We start from the raw sequence: 23,263 nt of genomic DNA, 5'->3' as shown, positions 1-23,263 counted from the left end.
TCATAAAGCAAATGGGAGGGGAAAACAAATTAATTCTGCACTTCCAATGAAAAGGACAACAGCTCACCAGTTTGGCATACCCAAAAGAAACTCACCTGGTCTCTTGTTTCAGCTTCCTGAATCTGAATTCCTTGTAACTGTTTTTCATAATTGGAACACATATCACAACGTCTACCAAGTTTATTTCCAGCATTATGTACCTGAAGGGCACCAAAATTACCTCTTATCAGGCAGAACAAAATAATTCTACATCACAAATGTGAGCAACACATGCACAGTCTTACCTATGTTACTCAAAGTAAACAATTTCTTCAGGTACTTAAGGCAAGAAGTTACAACATAGGATTGGATTCTAAAAAGTCATAACCTCTGATACAAGTACGTTAGCAAAACAAGGGACATAACTTTACCACCAAGAGACTAAGTGCCACAAAACACCACATCTGAGGAAAACACAAAGCAAGCAGAAGGTACTACACTATGAAACTCACAACTGAAACCCAGCCAAGGAAGGGGATGGGAGGAGGAACCAGTGTCATTACCCATTTCACCTGCTCCAATTACCAAGTAGGTATGAAACTATTAAGCAGCACCTTCTCACGTTAGAGAAGAAACATTTCTCTGCAGCTTAATAAGCTGTTGTACTTACTGACTGACAGCTTCTTTAAAGAAAAGTAACCCTGGGTAAAGGAAAGCACTGGAAGTCAGAAAACTTGTATTCTAACCCAGGTTTTGCTGCCAAGTCAAAGGGGAAACTTAAAACAACTCACTTGACCTTTTGAGCTTTCTTCTCCTGTAAATTGGGGACAATCATGTCCTGACTGCCTCATTATTATTAAGAAGCTCAAAGAGATGAGGTATGTGAAAGGGCTTTGTAATCTGTAAAGCACTATGCAAGTATATATTACAGGTTTTATCTTCTATCTTACTTCTGAATTTACAAATACTATTAGAAGGAAAATTAACCTCATTAAAGGCTGCCTTTTTTTCTCTCCCGTATTTTCCACCCTCTCCCCTTAAATTCACTCTCAACATCCACGGCTGACAAGCATTTGCACTTTAAATATCAAGGAAAGTAGGAATCTTGGAATACATTGAGATTATAGAAACTGCAAAGCAAAGCAAAGCAAATTCAGGCTACTCTAACTTAAACTTAGCTATGCTATTCAGGCAGACTGCTCCACTTCAGAGGTATGACTTCAGGTAGAAAAGTTCACACTCAATGCAATTAGCTAGTCAGTTCCTTCATCATCAATCACCTGGGAGAGCCAAAGTAGACTATGACAAGGGTCAGACAATAAGGTGAATATCCACTTGCCAACAGCATGTACATGTACTGACTCCAGAGACTATCTTCTGAATGAACAATAAATTCTGGATACCTAGTATTGCTCAAAGTGATCAGGAGGAAAAGAGAAAGATAACTTACCTCTTTTTGCAGGAGATTCCATTCTGTCTCACTGACTAAGCGATAACCACTGGGGGACATATAAGCACTTTCCACACCCTGGGTGACACTGGAGAGGAGAGATGCAGTCTCTTCTTGTTCAGGTGTCATTGCCTTGATTGCTCTTTCCTGATCTTTGGTTAATGTAAACCCACTTGGCATTTGCAGTGACCCAAGGGAGGCAGTATCAAAGTTCTCAGACACAGAATCTGCTCCTACTAGTGGTCCAAAATCTGATTCGTCCAGGTTTCCAGCAGATTTCGCTTTGTAGTTATAACCTAAAGCTTTGGATTGCAGTGAGCCTGAGGTTCCCAAGCTGTCTGTAGACTGTGCTCTCCTGAGTCCATCTTTAAACATGTCATTGTCCAATTTACTGAATGGATCTCCAGATGGCAACAGTAAATCTGCATCTAAGGAATGGACTGAACCATGGGTACTATCTAAATGCTCCTGAAATGTGAAAATACATATTGTTGCATTAGGAAATTCTCTGTATTTTCAAAAAGGAAAACTACCATATGCCAGAAGTATTTTGCCACAAGTTACACATGATAATCACTAGTGTGTTACCTTAACGTATTTATTGAACAAACATTTATTTATTTATTTAATATATTTTATTGATTTTTTACAGAGAGGAAAGGAGAGGGATAGGGAGTTAGAAACATCGATGAGAGAGAAACATTGATCAGCTTCCTCCTGCACACTCCCCACTGGGGATGTGCCCGCAACCAAGGTACATGCCCTTGACTGGAATCAAACCCGAGACTCTCAAGTCCACAGGCCGACTATCCACTGAGCCAAACCGGTCAGGGCAAACAAACATTTATTGAGTATCCTCTATTTGCTGGCTGGGCACTAAACCCGGCACTTGGGATACATCTGTGAACAAGGTACAACTTGCATCCTGTGAACTCAGGATACAACTGTGAGCAATCTCTGCCCTCAAGATTCTTATGGCTTCATGAAAAATTAAATAAGTAAGCAGGCTATCAGAACATTGTATTTAATAAAATGATAGGCTACTACTATGTACTGAATGGCTTGGTAGCTCAAGGAGAGGAATTTAGTCCACACATAAGCAATCAGAGGTTTGCTGAAATTCAGTGCTGAGTATGTTGAGTGTGAGATGCCTGTTGTATATCCAAGTGGAGATGTCCATCCAATAGAGGGACATTTAAGTCTTTAGACAGAAACTTGGGAGAACCATCATATAATGATAACTCAAATCACAGCACCAAATCAGAACACCTAACATAATCTGTAGGATGAGAAGGTCAAGGGCAGAACCCTGAAAAACACATTTTGGGGATGGAGAGAGGAAGGAGTAGCAGAATGGCAGAAGTGAAATGAGGGTAATGTGGTATGCCAGAAATCAAGTTTCAAGCATGATGTAATTAACATGTTAAATGTGGCACACTAAGTGAAAGAAGCCAGATGCAAAAGTTATATATATCGTTTGATCCCAAATATATTAAATGTCCAGAATAGTAAGTCCACAAAGACCAAAAACAAACAAGTGGTTGCCAGAGGCTGAAAGGAAAAGAGAATGGGGAGTGACTCCTTAATGGATATAGGATCTTCTTTTGGGGGTGATGAAAATGTTTTGAAACTAGACAGAGGTGATGACTGAATAACATTGTAAGCATATTAAATTCTGCTGCACTTTAAATGGTTAACTCTATGTTACATGAATTTCATCTCAATTTTTTAAAATGTGGTACAGCACATTCTCAACATAAAAAAGGGCACCAGTGCCATTTCGTGATGCAGTCACACAGCTAGTGAGGATTAGAAAACAAGAAAATACAGCAAGTTTCTCTTGAAACTAAATGCACTAAAATTAAAGTACTAGCCTTTATTTGAAGACTAGAGGCCCGGTGCACAAAAATTGTACACCGGTAGGGTCCCTAGGCCTGGCTAGCGATCAGGGCTGATCTGTGGGCTGACTGGCAGAGCGACTGAGGCAGGGGCCTTTGCTGGTACCCGCCTTGGCTAGCCTGGGGCCTGCAGGCTGGGAGCAGCTCATGCATTGAGCGTCTGCTCCCTGGTGGTCAGTGCACATCATAGCGACTGGTTGTTCGCTTGGTCATTCCATTTGGTCGATTTGCATATTAGGCTTTTATTATATAGGATAACAGCCTTCCTACTTTTTGTTGTTAAACGTTCTTCCTTTTATGAACTAAAAAAAGATTATGGAATAAAATTTTTTTCATGTCTAAAAAACGTCCTTACTTGGTATAATAGTTGACAAATTTTATGTTAAGTTCTTGATTTCTTTCATCTGTGAAATTCAGATAACTAAGGAACACAAATCTAGTACATATTAAATAGCTATGGCAAAGGTCCCAAAGAAGTATCCTAATAAGAACTGGGAACCCATTCTGTGAACTATGAAGGAGCCTGACATCTAATGCTATCACATACAATGCTGCTGTGACAAAGAAGGAAGAGGACAGGGGCAGAAAAACAGCAGACAGCAGAAGGAACACTTCCAGGAGAATTGTAAACAGTTGTGGTATTTCCAAAAGATGATTCAACAATATGTCCTAATACCCTGCAAATGTTTATATCCACAAACTCAGCAGTTCTTTTCCCACAAACTTATACTAAAGAAGTAATCAGGTAAGTCCATATGATTTTTGTACAAAAAAGAATTATATAGGGTGTCCCCAAAAAATGTATACACACTTTTTTTCTAATAGCTCAATTGATGTTTCTTTTCAGATTTAACCCACTAGAATTAATAATTATTCCAAGTGTGTATACATTTTTGGGCTACCCTGTAAATAATAGCATTATGGCATTACTTATAATAATGAAAAAGTTGATACTAGTAAAAAATGGACAAACTTGACTATATATTATCAGTGTGCAAATAGTGTATTTTTATTTTCTATATTTTACAATGTTTTTGACATTTTGGGGCCTTGCTGGCCAAGGAGAGACTGCCCTTCCCAAGCCAACTAACTCCTAGAATAAACATCTTGCCTGCAAACATGCCTTTCATATACAAATCAACCAATCCTGAGTCAATATCTCCAACCAATTCCTTCATCTGACTCTTACACACCAAGCCAGTATTCCCCCTAACCCAAAACCCACTAGAATTATTCAAACTAGCCAATTTTATGCGGTTTACCCTGGTCTTCCTCCCCTTTTCCCCCCAAAAACCGACAATGGCTTTAGAGCATGCTTTGTCCTTACTCCTGTTCTGCCTCATGACCAGCTGTGCTGCTTCCCTAGATGGCTTGCCTGATATACAACATATGCTGGGGCAGGACTCTCATTTCTAAGAGGAATGTGAATACCATTAAACTTTTCTTTCCCTAGCATTGACCTCTCCATGTTGTCACTCAGTGACTTTTACAAATTAAAACCTGGGCATAAATCTATCAGTAGGAGAGTAAGGAATTATGGTACATTTACATGCTGAAATATGTCAGCCATTACATTATCTTTTTTAGAAACAACATTTACTGATGTGTCAAAACCTTTAAAGACAGATTTAAGTGTGGGGGAAGGGAATGATATATAAAACATTATGTAGAGTTATACCTGGATTATGTTTAAAAAGTACAAATAGAGGAGAAACCAAGATGGCGGCATAGGTAAACACCGGAGTTTGCTGCCTCGCACAACCACTTCAAAAATACAACTAAAAGATGGAACGGACATCATCCAGAACCACAGGAAGGCTGGCTGAGTGGAAATTCTACAACTAGAAGGAAAGAAAAAAGCATACCAAGACTCAGAGGAGGTGCGGTGCGGAAGTAAAATACAAAGGTACAGAGCTGCACGTGGAGCGGGCTGGTGGCTGAGGGCGCAGTTGTCTGTTTCAATCGGGAAGGAGTCTCAGGCTCTGAGCTCCAGTTCTGGGTGAGTCTCTGGGGACACAGACTCATATGGGAGAAGCGGGACTGTCTGGCATCGGTCGGAACTCGAGGGCAGCTTTCTCTTGGAGGTGCTTGCAGTGACTGCTGGAACACTGAGAAGCAGGGCCTCTAAGGGCAGCCATAACTGCTAGCCCCACCCTGTTGATCCCGTGGGACCCGCCCCGCCCATGCCCTGCACGGAGGCTTTTGCTGGATAGCCTCAGGCAGAGGCTAGATTAGCACCTCCCTAGAGATCCAGGAGCCAGTGCGCCCAGTGGTCAGAGTGGGACCATCCAGTTTGCAGCTCTTCGGATCCATAAAGGACACACTCAGGGGGCAGACTCAGTGAGCACCAAAGCCCCATTGAAGCAAGTCTTGCCCCGGAGGGGTGTCTCCAGCACAGAAGTTCTCCCACTGAAGACACAACTGATTCTCACAGCCAATTGGCCTGGAGGTCAATCCCTCCCAGTGTTACCTACAACAATCAAGGCTTAACTACAACAAGACTGTGCACAAAGACCACAAGGGGGTCCACCAAGAGTGTCCTCCTCAGGTAATTGGGGAGGCTGAACCACTGGGCCCTAGAGGACACTTAGCACAGAAAACCACTTTATCAGCACAGGGAAGCATAAAAAAATGCGGAGACAGAGAAACAGGACACAAATGACAGAAATGGAGGAAAGCAAACTACTGGATATAGAGTTCAGAACCACACTTTTAAGGTTTTTCAAGAACTTTCTAGTAGCCGCCAATAAATTTAGTAAGACCCTCAAAAAGACTGGTGAGACCGCCGATAAATGTAGTGAGATCCTCAAGAAATCTAGTCAGACTCTCGAGGTTATGATAAAGGACCAACTGGAAATTAAGCACACACTGACTGAAAAGGAGGATATTATACAGACTCCCAATAGCAGACTAGAGGATCGCAAGAATCAAGTCAAAGATTTGAAATATGAAGAAGCAAAAAACACCCAACCAGAAAAGCAAAATGAAAAAAGAATCCGAAAATACGAAGATAGTGTAAGGAGCCTCTGGGACAGCTTCAAGCGTACCAACATCAGAATTATAGGGGTGCCAGAAGAAGAGAGAGAGCAAGATATTGAAAACCTCTTTGAAGAAATAATGACAGAAAACTTCCCTTACCTGGTGAAAGAAATAGACTTACAAGTCCAGGAAGCGCAGAGAACCCCAAACAAAAGGAATCCAAAGAGAACCACACCAAGACACATCATAATTAAAATGCCAAGAGCAAAAGACAAAGAGAGAATCTTAAAAGCAGCAAGAGAAAAACAGTCAGTTACCTACAAGGGAGTACCCATACGACTGTCAGCTGATTTCTCAACAAACTTTGCAGGCCAGAAGGGAGTGGCAAGAAATATTCAAAGTGATGAATGCCAAGAACCTACAAACAAGATTACTTTACCCAGCAAAGCTATCATTCAGAATTGAAGGTCAGATAAAGAGCTTCACAGATAAGAAAAAGCTAAAGGAGTTCATCACCACCAAACCAGTATTATATGAAATGCTGAAAGGTATCCTTTTAGAAGAGGAAGAAGAAAAAGGTAAAGATACAAATTATGAACAACAAATACACATCTATCAACAAGTGAATCTAAAAATCAAGTGAATAAAGCATCTGATGAACAGAATGAACTGGTGATTATAATAGAATCAGGGGCATAGAAAGGGAGTGGACTGACTATTCTTGCGGGGGAAAGGGGTGTGGGGGATGCGGGAAGAGACTGGACAAAAATTGTGTACCTATGGATGAGGACAGTGGGTGGGGAGTGAGGGTGGAGGGTGGAGTGGGAACTGGGTGGAGGGGAGTTATGGGGGGGAAAAAGAGGAACAAATGTAATAATCTGAACAATAAAGATTTAATTTTTTTTAAAAAGTACAAATAGAAACACATATACATTAACTTTGGGAATGAAAACAGAAAAAGTGGGAAAGGAGAGGTATATAGCAAAATATTATTGGTGGCTATCTCTGGGCAGTAGAATTGCCTACCGGTTATTTTTATTTTTTATACCTTCTTGTATTTTCCAAGTTTTCTATAATGAACATATATACATTGTAGTGAGAAAAGCATATTCTAAGCATAAGGTTAAAGATATGATGTCCTACAAATTTAAATGTTTTTATTACCAATAAATATGACTAAGTTTCCAAAGCATTCCATATTAACTTTAAACCAACAGGCTAACGTAAATTGTCCTAATTCTCAACTTGAAACAAATATTCAAAATATCAGATCTGAAAGTCTAAAAGACTATTTCAAATGTCTTGAAATAATGCTATACACAATATATCATAGATCTGTTAAGACAAAATTAAAAATTAAAAAAGGCTTCATGGCAAAACAACAAAAAAATCTCCCTTTCCTATATTCCTGCTAAAATATTTTTGGAAATGTTTGAAACTTTTTCAAACATTCCTGGACACAGGACTGCATGACACAGAAACCACATAATATTTGGCAGTACCCGAAAGTTGAGACAGTCCCCTGGGAATCTAACTATTAAAAAAAAAAAATACCGCAGAATCAGGCCTAGTGGTCCTCAGTGTATGATTCAAAACAAAGAATGCAGAAAAACAATTACATCATACTTTTCAATGTCTGATAGGATTTTTATAAACTTTTCTTAAAATGTCAAACAATCCATAAACATGGAAATATAAGCCACCAGGAAGATACACATGGCTCAGAGTAAATCTGCAAAATAAACAAAAACACCTCTGCAAGTGGGTAAGACCGTTAATCCAATATAACTGAAATTGCTGTAGCAGGCTGGGAAAGAAGGCAGCGGTAGGGAAGTGAGCATGAAATTCTAAGCAGCAGGGACAGTATAAACAAGGCATGTGAACACTGACAGTAAGTAGAAATGTCTGGCTGGGATAAAGTGGCCAGCACAGTAAGGCTAGAAGGGTCTTTCAACTGTCTAATACTGGTTAATACTTCATATATGCTATAGGGAGTTAAGTGTTTCAACATTTTAAATAATTGTATGCCAAGCTAGGGACCTTTTTTAGTTTTTATCCTAAAGGCAGTAAGAGAAGCATTTCTATCATTGAAGAGGGGATACCAGCATGAGTCTTGAAGAATAAATAGAAGGATTTCAATATCAGAAAAGCAGAGGGAGATAAGCATTCCAGGTGAAGAAAAGAACATGCAAGGTGGGGAGTATAGCACAAGACAATCAATGTGGCTAAAAGAGAGTGCACATTATGAATGGCCTCGACTATCTGAGTGAGGAATTTGTACTTAATTATGTAGGCAATGGGAGGCAGTGGTAGTTTTGAGTAGGGGAGTGGCCTGACTACAGCTGCACTTAAGAAAAATAAATCTGCTGAGGGTGCAATGGAGTGGGACAGGCTGAAGACAGGAAACCTAATGAGGAGGAGGCCCGTCCACATTGTGGATGAAAGGTAATGAGGCCATAAGAACACCACCTTACACTTTCCACCTCCAGGTCCCTCTACCCCATCCATTCCCAATACCTGAAATGTTATACCCTACCCCACCACAATTTGCCAAACCTCACCTATTATTATTCTCAGGGCTTTAAGACCTAATACAGTAGGTCCTCGGGTTAAGTCAGAGATCTGTTCCTACAGCCTAACGTAACACGATTTTCGCTGTAAGTCGGAACCTACCTACATTAGCACCTACATCACTCACATGGAGCACATACACAGCAGTAATGAAGTGAAACAGTAAAAAAAAATTTAAAAGAAAGGTAACAATTCCTAACCTTTACTTGTGGTAAATAAATAAAAAACATAAAGCACATATGTACATACGTGGAAATGATGGAACTTTGTTTTTTTTTATAAATAAATGGGAGATGGCGACTTAACCACAAAATGATGTATGTCGAGTCTGACCTAACCTGGGGACTGTCTGTACTTCATATATGCTATAGGGAGTTAAGTGTTTCAACATTATAAGTAATCTCTTTTAAACAAAAAGCTCAATGTATTAACAACATTAATTATTCATATAAAAAAGATTTTGCAAATATTAAAGATTTATTCTAATGTTTTAATTTTGGAACCACTGGATAAAAGAACATCCAAATTATTTCAGAGACTATGAGAGAAATTGCAACACGTTTCAAATAGTACTACTTATACCAATGTAAGAATGACTGAAAGTAAATATCATTTTATCTAATTTTCAGCTAGTAGTTATACACTTCCCAAATGAACAATGTAACTGATTAATGTTTGAGAAGCTAAAATGATAACATCATGCATACAATGATTTTAATTACAGATTCACTATACCTCTTCATTTGATAACTGGGCTGAAGATTCTTCATGAGTTAAAGCACACACTACTGGTAGTTTCACTTCTTCCTCAACATCTGTTTTTTTGTGGTCCTTTCTCTTATTAAGTCTTTGTTGTTCATCTTCCTCCTAAAAGTTACAAAGAAAAAAATATTATCCAGTAATCTATACTTAATGATACCTGTAGTTCTTTAACCACTCAAAACAAAAATGAACAAGAACTTTATAGTGAGAGAAAACTGGACACTTAAGTTTATTTGTTTTGTAATCACATCTAAGGACATCTGGTTAAAACAAAATATTTTATTTATTTTAAATATGTTTATTTTTTTATTTTTTTAATGTCTATGAAAATTAATTTCAGTTTATCAAAGCCAGTGATGAAGTATATTTTACTCTGTAATGTTTGTACAAAGTACCACTTTGGCTTTTTGGAAATGTTACAGAATGAGATAGTTCCTGGTTCCCACGTGCTGACAGGCTTTTTTTTTTTTTTTTTAATCTTTAAATTCTTTGTTAAGGTATTACAAATGTGTCCTCATCCTCCCCCCATTAACTTCCATCCTCCCTCCCCCCCCCCCCCCGCCCCACCCCACACTCACTCATGCTCTCATCCCCCTGTTGTCCATGTCCATTGGTTTGGCTTATATGCATGCATACAAGTCCTTTGGTTGTTCTCTTCCCCTTACCCCCACCCTCCCCTACTTTCCCTCTGGGGATTAATAGTCTGATAGCTGTTTCTCTGTCTTTGGATCTGTCCCTGTTCATCAGTCTATGTTATTCTCTATATTGCACAAATGAGTGAGCCATGTGGTATTTATTATCTTTCTCTGACTGGCTTATTTCACTTAGCATAATGCTCTCCAGTTCCATCCATGCTGTTGCAAAAGGCAAGAGTTCCTTCTTTTTTACTGCAGCGTAGTATTCCATTGTGTAGATGTACCACAGTTTTCTAATCCACTCATCTGATGATGGGCACTTAGGCTGTTTCCAGATCTTAGCTATGGTGAATTGTGCTGCTATGAACATAGGGGTGCATATATTCTTTCTGATTGGTGTTTCTGGCTTCTTGGGATATATTCCTAGAAGTGGGATCACGGGGTCAAATGGGAGTTCCATTTTTAGTTTTTTGAGGAAGCTCCATACTGTTCTCCACAGTGGCTGCACCAGTCTGCATTTCCACCAGCAGTGCAGAAGGGTTCCTTTTTCTGCACATCCTCTCCAACACTTGTTGTTTGTTGATTTGTTGATGAGAGTCATTCTGACAGGTGTGAGATGATACCGCATTGTCGTTCTGACTTGCATCTCTCGTATAATTAGTGACTTTGAGCATGTTTTCATGTCTATCGGCCTTCTGTATGTCCTCTTTCAAAAAGTGTCTATCTAGGTCCGTTGCCCATTTTTTTATTAGATTGTTTATCTTCCTATTGTTAAGTTTCATGAGTTCCTTGTAAATGCTGGAGATTAGACCCTTATTAGTGATATCATTGGCAAATATGTTCTCCCATACAATGGGCCTTCTTGTTGTTTTGTTGATGGTTTCCTTTGCTGTGCAAAAGCTTTTTATTTTGATGTAGTCCCATTTGTTTATTTTCTCTTTAGTTTCCATTGCCCTGGGAGAGGTATCAGAGAAGAAATTCCTTCGACATACGTTTGCGATTCTGCTGCCTGTGGATTCCTCTAGTATTTTTATGGTTTACCGTCTTACGTTTAAGTCTTTTACCCATTTTGAGTTTATTTTTGTGTACGGTGTGAGTTGGTGGTCTAGTTTCATCTTTTTGCGTGTATCTGTCCAATTTTCCCAACACCATTTATTGAAGAGACTGTCTTGACTCCATTGTATGCTCTTGCCTCCTTTGTCCAAAATTAATTGGACATAGTGGTTTGGGTCGACTTCTGGGTTCTCTATCCTATTCCATTGATCTATATGTCTGTTCTTGTGCCAGTACCAAACTGTTTTAAGAACAGTGGCTTTGTAATACAGCTTGATATCTGGTATTGAGATCCCACCTACTTTGTTCTTCTTTCTCAGGATTGCTGCAGCTATTCAAGGTCTATTTTTATTCCAGATGAATTTTTGGAACGTTCTTTCTAGATCTGTGAAATATGCCATTGGTAATTTAATGGGGATTGCATTGAATCTATAGATTGCTTTGGGTAGTATGGACATTTTGATGATGTTGATTCTACCAATCCATGAACACAGTATGTTCTTCCATCTGTTTATGTCTTCCTCTATCTCTTTTTTCAGTGTCCTATATTTTTTCGCATATAAGTCTTTTATATCCTTAGTTAAGTTTATTCCTAGGTATCTAAATTTTTTTGGTGCTATGGTAAATGGGATTGCTTTTTTAGTCTCACTTTCTGTAAGTTAAAGTGTAAAGAAATGCCATAGATTTCTTTTTTCTTTTTTCTATTATTAAATCTTTATTGTTCAGATTATTACATTTGTTCCTCTTTTTTCCCCCCATAACTCCCCTCCTCCCATTTCCCGCCTCACCCTCCGCCCTCACTCCCCACCCACTGTCCTCATCCATAGGTGCACGATTTTTGTCCAGTCTCTTCCCGCATCTCCCACACCCCTTTCCCCCCCAAGAATAGTCAGTCCATTCCCTTTCTATGTCCCGATTCTATTATAATCACCAGTTCATTCTGTTCATCAGATTATTTATTCACTTGATTCTTAGATTCACTTGTTGATAGATGCATATTTGTTGTTCATAATTTGTATCTTTACCTTTTTCTTCTTCTTCCTCTTCTTAAAGGATACCTTTCAGCATTTCATATAATACTGGTTTGGTGGTGATGAACTCCTTTAGCTTTTCCTTCTCTGTGAAGCTCTTTATCTGACCTTCAATTCTGAATGATAGCTTTGCTGGATAAAGTAATCTTGGTTGTAGGTTCTTGGTATTCATCACTTTGAATATTTCTTGCCACTCCCTTCTGGCCTGCAAAGTTTCTGTTGAGAAATCAGCTGACAGTCGTATGGGTATTCCCTTGTAGGTAACTGAGTTTCTTTCTCTTGCTGCTTTTAAGATTCTCTCTTTGTCTTTTGCTCTTGGCATTTTAATTATGATGTGTCTTGGTGTGGTCCTCTTTGGATTCCTTTTGTTTGGGGTTCTCTGCGCTTCCTGGACCTGTAAGTCTATTTCTTTCACCAGGTGGGGGAAGTTTTCTGTCATTATTTCTTCAAAGAGGTTTTCAATATCTTGCTCTCTCTCTTCTTCTGGCACCCCTATAATTCTGATGTTGGTACGCTTGAAGCTGTCCCAGAGGCTCCTTACCCTATCTTCGTATTTTCGGATTCTTTTTTCATTTTGCTTTTCTGGTTGGGTGTTTTTTGCTTCTTCGCATTTCAAGTCTTTGCCTTGATTCTTGCGCTCCTCTGGTCTGCTGTTGGGAGTCTGTGTAGTATTCATTATTTCAGCCCATGTATGCTTAATTTTTAGTTGGTTCTTTATCATAACATCGAGGGTCTCATTAGATTTCTTGAGGATCTCACTACATTTATCGGGCGGCTTCTAGACAGTTCTTAAGAGATCTTAAAAGTGTGGTTCTGAACTCAATATCCTCCATTGACAGTTTTTTCCTGTTTCTTTGTCTCCGCATTTTTCATGCTTTCTTGGTGCACCCCCTAGTGGTCTTTGTGTGCAGTCTTATTGTAGTTAAGCCTTGATTGTTGTCGGCAATACCGGGGTGATTTGACCTCCAGGCTAACTGGCTATGAGAGCCCGCTGTGTCTGCAGTGGGAGAGCTTCTGTGCTGGATCTCTAGGGTGGTGCTAATCTAGCGTTTGCCTGAGGCTATCCGGCAAATGGCTCTGTGCAGGGTTTGGGTGGGGCGGGTCCCTGGGGATCTACAGGGCGGGCCAGAGCGAGCAGTTATGGTTGCTCTTAGTTCCGTCCCTAGGGGCTCTGCCTCACAGAGTCCCAGCAACCGCTGCAAACCTCGGAGAGAAAGCTGCCTTCGAGTTCCGACCGAAGCCAGACAGTCCTGCTGGGTCCCTAGAGACTCGCCCGGATCTGGAGCTCAGAGTCTGAAACTCCCTCCCGATTGAAAACAACAACCGCGCCCTCTGCCGCCAGCCCGCTCCGCACGAACTCCGCACCTGAGTATTTCACTTCAGCACTGCGCCTCCTCTGAGTCTGGGTATGATATTCTCTTTCCTCCTAGTTGTAGAATTTCCACTCAGCCAGCCTTCCTGTAGTTCTGGATGTCCGTTCCGTCGTTTAGTTGTTTTTTGAAGTGGTTGTTTGAGGCAGCAATCTCCGGCGTTAACCTATGCCGCCATCTTGGTTTCTCAAGATTTCTTGCTATTAATTTTGTATCCTGCTACATTGCTGAATTCATTTATTAAGTGTAGTAATTTTTTGATGGAGTCTTTAGGGTTCTCTATGTACAGTATCATGTCATCTGCAAATAAGGACAGTTTTACTTCTTCTTTTCCCATTTCGATGCCTTTTATTTCTTCTTGTTGTCTGATCGCCAACGGCTAGTACTTCCAGTACTGTGTTGAACAGGAGTGGTGAGAGGGAGCATCCCTGTCTTGTTCCTCTTCTTAGGGGGAATGGTTTTAGTTTTTGCCCATTGATTATGATGTTGGCTGTGGGCTTTTCATATATGGCTTTTATTATGTTGAGGTATGATCCTTCTATTCCTATCTTGCTGAGAGTTTTTATCAAGAAAGGGTGTTGGATTTTGTCAGATGCTTTTTCTGCATCAATTGATATGACTAAATATATGTTTATTGATTTCAGAGAGGAAGGGAAAGGGAAGAGAGATAAAAAACGATGATGAAAGAAAATCACTGATTAACTGCCTCCTGCACTCCCCACACTGGGGATCGAGCCCGCAACCCAGGCATATGACCTGACCGGAGAATCGAACCATGACCTCCTGGTTCATAGGTCAATGCTCAACCACTAAGCTATGCTGGGCAAAACAAAATATTTTAATACTATAGGCACAAACTATGAACCCTAATAAAAAGAAGAAATCAGGAAATAGCTTCCAAGAAAGTATACAATGTGAAAGGCAAAACAAAAGAAAGCAAACCCGCCCTGGCCGATTTGGCTCAGTGGAATGGTGTGTCGACCCTTGAACTGAAGGATCCCGAGTTTGATTCTGGTCAAGGGCATATACCTCATTGTAGACTCAATCCTTGGCCCTGGTTGGGGCATGTGTGGGAGGCAACCAATTGATGTTTCTTTCTCACATCGATGTTTCTATCTCTCCGTCTCACCCCCGCTCTTCCACTCTCAGGAAACAAGTAAAAGAAAAAGAAAAGAAAGTAAGCCCCTCCTATTCTTCAAATGATCTAAGAAAGAAACTTTGCACAGAACAGTCCTTCAGATCACTGTAGAAGACTAATAAGGATATTACTTATCCATTAGAAAGTTGTACAGCCCTGACCAGTGTGGATCAGTTGGTTGGGTGTCATCCCATGAACCAAAAGGTTGCTGGATGGATTCCCAGTCAGGGCACATGCCCAGGTTTCAGGCTCCATCCCCAGTGAGTGGTGTGTAGGAGGCAGGCAATCGTTTGGCTCTCACATTGAGGTCTCTCTCTCTCCCCACTCTTTACCTCACTCTCTAAAAATCAATTAAAAATCTTAAAAAAAAAAGATGCACCAATTTATGTGAAATTCAAAAGGAATGATTGAAGTAGATGTAGTCATTCACTCAAAAACAAGTAAGATACCTTTGATGCCTAGAGGGAAGGGACAAACTCACAAACAATTGCAATACTATACAAGTATGGGTTTTTTTAATGACTGATTTCATTTGAGGGAGCTAGAAATTCAGGTGGATCTTGAAGGATCAGTAATATGAGTTTGCCATTTCTGTGAGAGGAGACAAGCAAGGCTTCCAGGGCAAAAGGAAGCAGGTACAAAAATACAGGGCACAGGCAGCCATCTGAGGGAATTTTGAATAGTCTGATGTGACTGAAAAGAGCAGGCACATGAGAAGTGAGGTATATGGAAGAGGGTGGGGACTAAGTGCCTACACTCTGAAATCAGAGACTGGTCATTACTCTCTACTTCAATTGGACAGTATTACTGTTTTAAGAACTATCTAATCTAATAATCTAATAACAGAGGAATATGCGAATTTGTCCGTTACAGCATCACATCACGACCATATCAGCAGGCTGCGTCCCCGCCCTCTGCTCAGGCAGCTTCAAGGCCAGGTGTAGGATAAGATACAATAGGAGGGAAAAGAAACTCCACGTGGAAAGGGGTGGCGACCGCGTGGGGGGTGGGGGGGCAGACCAGGTGCACCCAGTGAGGGGCAGGGTGCAGGCAGCACAGAGGCCGGAGCCCCGCCCAGACGCGGCCGGTGGCTGGGAGGCGCCCATGGGTCCAGGATGGAGTGGAGGATGGTGACAGGCCTTCTGGGCGGAGACGCTCCTGCTTCACGGCAGCAGCACCCGGGCAGCATAGGCCTTGGCCACCCTCGCTGGGCTGGGCATCCTGGGCAGGGAATGGGAGCAGGACAGTGGAGCCCTGGGCGGGGGATTAACGCCCTCCCCCCTCAATGGAAGCTTTAAGAAGGGAAGGAGGGAGGGAAGAACTTTATAAAGGAGTCAGTAGGGAGCAGAGGGAAAGAGGATGTGTGAGTGAACTGTAGGAGCTATAATGAAAATCAAGTATAGTTGTGTACTGGGTACAGATTTTAAAAGTAGGAGTCAGAAAAGAAAGATAAAAGCTACTGAACAATTAGGTAGATAGATATTAAAACAATGGAAGTAAGTAGAGAAGAATGTGGATGAGAGAAAGAGGAAGGGAAGAAAAGTTTTAAAGGGGAGCAGGTAGAGCTTAAAAGAAGACTGGGAAGAAGGAAGAAATGGGGGAGGGAGCAAAGCAGGTCTGAGGGAGGAAGTGAAGAAAAAAATTAAGGTGGGAAGGAAGGAAAAGGGGAGGGAGGGAGGAGTAAAGATAAAGGAAAAAAGGAATGTGGGGAGGAAGGGAGGGTAGGAGAAAGATGGGAAGAAGGATGATGGAACAGAGTAGGAAATAAGGAGGAAAGAAAAGTTTATAAATGATGAGTCAGTAGGAAAAAGCGTTAAATAAAGAGAGAGAAAAATTGTGTGACAGGGAGAAGCCAATAAGGAAGTCAAATACAATTGTGTGTGAAGGGGATAAGATTAAAAAATAAGTTAATAGGGGCGAACAGGCCGGCAGGAGAGGGCAGTAAAGGGGATCAGGCAGGCAGGCAGAGTAGTTAGGACAGACAGGCAGGTGAGAGGTTAGGACAGACAAGCAGGTAAGCGGTTAGGAGCCAGAGGTCCCAGATTGCAAGAGGGATGTCGAACTGACTAAACTGGACAGGGTGCAGGTCAGGCTGAGGGACCCCCTGCGCGCCCCCCCACCCCCCCCAGCAATGAATTTCGTGCACCGGGCCTCTAATGTCAGATAAAGCTTAATATTTAAACTTAGCACAATGCTGACATGTATATAGCAAAAGCTCAATAAATTGTAATAAAGGCTTTAAATGACTAGTTATACGAATTAAGACTGTTTTAATGGGCAGCAGAAGGAACATGACTAGATCTGAACTTTAGAATCAAAACCTTTGTATTTACTGTGTCTACACACAAGATGAATGAGTCAGAATTAAGAAACACAAAAAAAAATTAAAAAGGAAGAAACTTCTGAAAAACAAAATCTAAACTAAGTCATACAAAGTAATTTAAAATATTTCTAGCCCTAGCCGGTGGGATAGAGCGTTGGCCTGTGGAAGGGTCCCGGGTTCGATTCCGGCCAAGGGCACATGCCCAGGTTTCAGGCTCGAACCCCAGTAGGGGGTGTGCAGGAGGCAGCTGATCCATGATTCTCTCTCATTCATTGATGTTTCAGTCTCTCTCTCCCTCTCCCTTTCTCTCTGATATTGATAAAAATATATTAAAAGAATAAAATAAAATATTTCTAATACCTAAAAAGCTTCTACACAGCCATCCTAGGGAAATAATTGTACAAATACACAATTAGCTGCAACAGTTTAAAATGACACACACAAAAGGAAACTATTTAGATGCCCACTATAAGAAGGATTAAATCAATGACAGTATATCTATCCTACCAGATAATGAGAGACAGATCTCTGATGTGAAAATATATATGAGATAATGCTTCTGAGAAAAGTAAGTTATAAAATAAGTATTTATACTGTGATATCAGCTCTAGGAAACAAAGTTCTAAACATACACTAATAAATACATGACATGGTCTGGAAGACTATCTTCCAAGCTGATTACTCCTGATTTAAAAGTGGCTACTTCTGGGAAGGGAGGTGTGGGAGAGAAGTCAAGAGACATCGTTTTTACTTCATCACTTTATATTTGTAATTTTACTTTGCACTTAAAAACAAAATATTTTTAACATGAGGACTTGTATAATTTTTAAATCATAAGAAGCAAACAGGATCTTGGGTATGCAGCACTCTAGGCACCTGCCTTTACATATCCCTCAGCCTCTCCATCCCACCCTGTCACCTTCTAAGAAGGCTTTTAGAGCAATTTCATGCAAGACCTGGCCTGGATTAACATACTTCAAAAGCACTAGGGAAACTGGACAGAACTATAGAGAAATAATTTCTCATAAATATGCACAGTTGCATACTGCGGTCTGTGTAGCAGATCATTTCTAAACATGTTTTTCCTCCAGGTAAGGCCATTTCTAAAGTTGAAAAACAAAACTCCTCAAATGCACCTATGTTTTTTGAAATGACATACATCACTTTATTTCAGGATTAAGTCAGTCTCTAATATACATAAAATAATGAAGTAACATGTATGTGAATGAGTGAGGATGCATTATCAACAAAGCAAGCAAGTCACATAAAAATGCTACTCACCTGATCTTTCTTTTTCAGTTCTTCAACTTGTCGGAGCTGTTCTGAAGTTAGCACAATCTCCATTCTCTGCATGTCCCTCATCAGCAAACGCTGAGATTCCAGAAACTGGTCATTGGCCTTCTGCCACGTATGTTTTAACTGATTGTGTTGTTGTCGCTCTTGCTCCAAAAGATGGCAAACTGTAAGAATCCCCCAATCAAAAACCCTGAATTTCAATGGTAGGCAAGACAGTATTTCCCAAATTTCTTTGACAAAAAAATCTTTGTCACAGTGCCACTCACAAAGCAAGTGTTCTAGGGCAGCGGCTGCCAACCTTTTGGACCTCATGGACCACCAGTGATCCTTTGTGGACCACTAGTTGGCAACCACTGTTCTAGGGAATACACTTGGAGAAGCGTTGCTCTAAAGGTCAAAGGTTTAGTAACCACTCTTAAATCTGTTACCCAGGAATCCTTCTTGAGCCCGTTTAGTTTTGACCTCTCAGGCTAAGTCAAAGAATCTTTGTAAATGCTTGTGTTGTTGGTACACATCAGTTCAACCTAAGCAAGAAACTAAAGAGACAACTCATATTTCTGACTTTTCCTGCCTGAAAAGCCTACGAATGGAACAGAAGCCTACTAACGCTGCCTCCTGTGTAATATGACATAGCCATTTTCTGCCTTAGATCAACCATCGTAACTTAGACAACTACAACAGCAGTCCCTTTGTTATTCTTCGTGCCATTAGTCTTATACCCTCTCTATTCTATCCTCCACCCTGCTATTAAATTGAACTTTCTAAAATGCAAAATTAATATGATCACTCGCAAGTTTGAAACCCTTCGGCGAAGCCAGGTACAAAGGCCATACACTGTATAATCCTATTTATATAGAAATCCAGAATAGGCAAATGTATAGACAGAAAGTAGGTTAGTGGTTGCCAGGGGCTGGGAGGGAGGAGAGAATAGGGGATGTCTGGCAATGGATATAGAATTTTGGGGGGAACAAAATAAATGTTCTGAAATTAGAACTGTACACTTTAAATGAGTAAACTTCATGGCATGCAAACTACATCTCGATAAAGTTGTTATTTAAGAAAAAAGATTTTAAACCCTTCAGAGGCTCCTTTCTACCCACAGGATAAAATCCAAAATCTCTGTGGCGTGGCCCACGCCTACCTGTCCTGTTTCACATTTTGCATGCTACACCTCTTCTGCTGAACCACACTTCTTTTACTTCCTTATCTTGCTGTAGTTGTACCACATGCAAATGACCTCAAATATTATGTTCATCATTGACAAATAACTACTTTTCTTGCAAAACTCTACTTAAGAACAACTTCTTTGGCCCTAGGTAATTTGGCTCAGTGGATGGAGCATCAGCCTGCGGACTGAAGGGTCCCAGGTTGATTCCAGTCAAGGGCACATGCCTGGGTTGTGGGCTCGATCCCCAGTAGGGTGTGTGCAGGAGGCAGCCAATCAGTGATTCTCATCATTGATGTTTCTATCTCTCCCTCTCCCTTCCTCGCTGAAATCAATAAAAATAAAAAAAATTTTAAAGGAAGAACAACTTCTTTAAAGAAGCCTACTTATGGCACTGCTGCCTCCTAACATACCTCCAATCCTAGCACCTCTGATATGCAATTGCACTAACTTGGTTGTACTGTATATCTAATTCCACCAATTTAGGCTGTTGCTATCAATTTAGGCTGCTGGTTAAACTTTCTCATCTTTTCATTCAAATACTATTTTTTGGTAGATTTCAGTATGGAAATTTACTCTATCCACATACTCATCTTAGTGAAACTTCTCAGATACGTTTCCAGATATATTAGGAAAGTTTGTCAGTCTTATACTATTTCTGGAAGGGTTGGAGCACATAGTTTAAATAGCAATTCCTTTTTTTTTTTTTTTTTAACATCCTTTTAGAATTTGGATGTCTTTTTCACTGCAGCAGCCCATTTGAAAAATGTTTCCTGAAAGCCAAAGACTTGCTCAAACTTTGGGTAATTTTCATAACATTTTATGAAGTAATTCTGTACACTTATATAATTTCAGCTTTCCACTATTTAGGGAAAAAATACTAACTCATATGCAAACCTAAATTATTTACGGAAGAGTATATGTTTCACAGCATTTGATATACTTAAAAGTATTCACTATAGGACTCTATCAATATAGTCCTAAACCTGCATATTAAAATGTTACTAGCATAACCTGCAACGAATGTAAGATTTCAATAGAGCGCATATAGTTGAATGAGGGGAAAAAAATAGATCTTTACTTTCACTAACCTCTAACTGAAATTTATCATTTCCTTCAATTATGAAATGTAGGCAACCAACCACAGTAAATATAATAATACCTATGACTTAGTCACCAACAGAAGCCACAAATATCTTAATATGTATATAACATTTATGCTCATCACTACTTCAAAATGATAAGTTGTTAGATCTGCTGCTAGACCTTGTTATTTAATGCATTATTGCAATAGCACATTTATTACTATACCACATATAGTTGGTTTCTTTTGTAATCCTATGTATTTTATGGATTAAAAACATTATTCTGAAAGGGCTTCACAAAATTTCCAAGAGTCCATGACACAAAAAAGTTAAGAACCCCAGGTGTATAGGACTCAGAAGAATTAAAGACAAAAGTATATTTCTAGTTAAATGAGGAAAAGATGATCCTTCTTCCTCTGTCCTGGGAAAATAGTCAATTTCTACATCTCTTCTCTGCTACCAAACTAGTGAAATCAAAATTGTCCCTTATAAATAGGGATGTTACTAAAGAACACCAGAATACATTATTTATATACATGACTTTTGCTAATCCATCTCTATCAAAATGGATCAAGGGCAAAAACAGTTTAAGCAGAAGTTCCCAGCCCTGTTATCTTTCAGCCAAGAGCTCATGCGCTGTAACATTATCACTGGGTCCTGTAAGAAAGAGAAGCCACTAATGATCTAAGTATCTTTAGTAGACCTCAAATCTCCAGATTTTCATAGGAATATTCAAACCAACTGCAAAAGCTTAAATTAAATCACTAATATATTGGAATAGTATTTCAATATTTGTTATTGTTTTGTTCATCAATATCACAGTTCTCTTAGAAACTAAGATAAAAAAAAATACATAGGATATGCCCTAACAGGTTTGGCTCAGTGGATAGAGCGTCGACCTGTGGACTGAAGGGTCCCAGGTTCGATTTCGGTCAAGGACATGTACCTTGGTTGCGGGCACATCCCCAGTAGGGGGTGTGCAGGAGGCAGCTGATCGATGTTTCTCTCTTATCGATGTTTCTAACTCTCTATCCCTCTCCCTTCCTCTCTGCAAAAAATCAATAAAATATATTTTAAAAAATTTTTTTAAAAAAACACATAGGATATATATTTACCTTCATGCAATTCTTTTCGCAGTTTCTCAGCATCTTCCTGTAGAACGGATTTCTGAGTATTTAAAACAGCTACGTACATCTCTAGGTCAGTCCTACAAGATTTCTCAGCCTCCAGATAATGATTCAGTTCTTTAACCTGAAAGAAGATACATTCTATTAAACTACACTTATATAGAAAATTGGGAAAATAACTAATAGCCTACAATCAAACCACAAGAGTAAATATACAATTGAGATTACACATAAGTTTTGTATTTTATTTTCAAAAAGGTAGTTCCAATTTGTATTCCCAGAGCAACAAATACATATGTTCATTTTATCTTATACTCACTAGCATCAGGCTGTTTTTATTTTAGACAGTAGTTACTTTCTAAAGTTAGAAATAGTACCATACCCTTATAAGTTTGCTTTTCTTTCATTTCTAATGAGATAATTACAAATGCATTACTTTATAAAAAGGAGACATTTTCACAGGCACATATATTCATAGAAGGAAAAAAGAGGAAGTCATGAGGGGGAAAATAACTGGTCTTATACCATAACAAACACAAACATGAAGGCAAATGCAGAATACTTTTTAAAATCAAAACTTTTTAAAAAAACTGCTTTACTTCTGTTAGTAATCAACTATATTGTTCAAATGTTAACAATTTAGTCTAAATCTGAAATAGTTATAACCAAAATAAAATGCAATCTTGCCATAGAAAGTGATTATAGAATCACCTGTTTCACCCTTAGAGACCGTCCATTCATTAGCCTTTAGTTAACTACCATGTGGCATTACAAATCATTTTTCTAACCATTATGTCTAATTTAATTTTCAAGGTCATTATCATGCCTTTCATCTTCACACTTCTTCAAACATGAAATAGCTGATTGATCTGTTTTCAGTTATCTTTACTCCTAGATATTCATTCAATACAGGAATACTGGTCACAGACTTAAGATAATTATTTAAAGCTGCCATTTGATGCTTCACTGGAGGTTGTCAGCCAATCAGAAAGACACTAACGAAGCATGACAAAGTGCTGGCTGTTGTGAGGCACTTTCCTATTACCTGGAGAGAATAATTGTTCAGTTGATCGTAAAAGAGTCAATGCAGCAGCTACAAAATAGTAGTATATACCACTAACTCTACCAGTTATTACTTCTTAGAACAAATATTTGACTCAATTAACATTAAATTTCTAACATTCAAGGGCTACTGAGCAGCACTCTGGGAAAATAGTGGCAATGGTGGAACAGTACATGAATTTCCTTGAATTCCACATGTCCTAACAGAGTTAACTAAAATTAGAAAACCAGCCCTAGCTGGTGTGGCTGGGTTGGGCATCAATTGCCAGTTGGATTTCCAGTCAAGTAGGTAGGGGGGTGTGCAGAAGGCAGCCAATCCATCTTTCCCACTCACATCGA

At 39.6% G+C, this 23,263-nt stretch overlaps 1 protein-coding gene across 5 annotated transcripts in view; it reads right to left on the bottom strand.

The window, feature by feature from the left end:
* RABEP1 (rabaptin, RAB GTPase binding effector protein 1) overlaps nt 1-23,263 on the bottom strand; it is a 113,716-nt gene that overhangs the window by 27,179 nt on the left and 63,274 nt on the right. For 2 of the 5 annotated variants that reach the window (XM_059668970.1, XM_059668972.1), the window contains 5 exons: nt 21,851-21,986; nt 18,471-18,649; nt 9,613-9,744; nt 1,430-1,897; nt 96-200 (listed from right to left, as the gene is read on the bottom strand). In XM_059668970.1, coding sequence (XP_059524953.1) covers nt 96-200; nt 1,430-1,897; nt 9,613-9,744; nt 18,471-18,649; nt 21,851-21,986 — 1,020 coding nt within the window. The remainder of the gene's footprint in view (nt 1-95; nt 201-1,429; nt 1,898-9,612; nt 9,745-18,470; nt 18,650-21,850; nt 21,987-23,263) is intronic. The other 3 variants (XM_059668973.1, XM_059668974.1, XM_059668971.1) reach the window with 2 other exon arrangements.

The sequence above is a fragment of the Myotis daubentonii genome, chromosome 16 (genome assembly GCF_963259705.1).
Source record: "Myotis daubentonii chromosome 16, mMyoDau2.1, whole genome shotgun sequence".
NCBI classification, from domain to species: domain Eukaryota; kingdom Metazoa; phylum Chordata; class Mammalia; order Chiroptera; family Vespertilionidae; genus Myotis; species Myotis daubentonii.
Note: the sequence above shows the minus strand (reverse complement) of the source record. Positions and strands in the feature narration are given on the sequence as shown.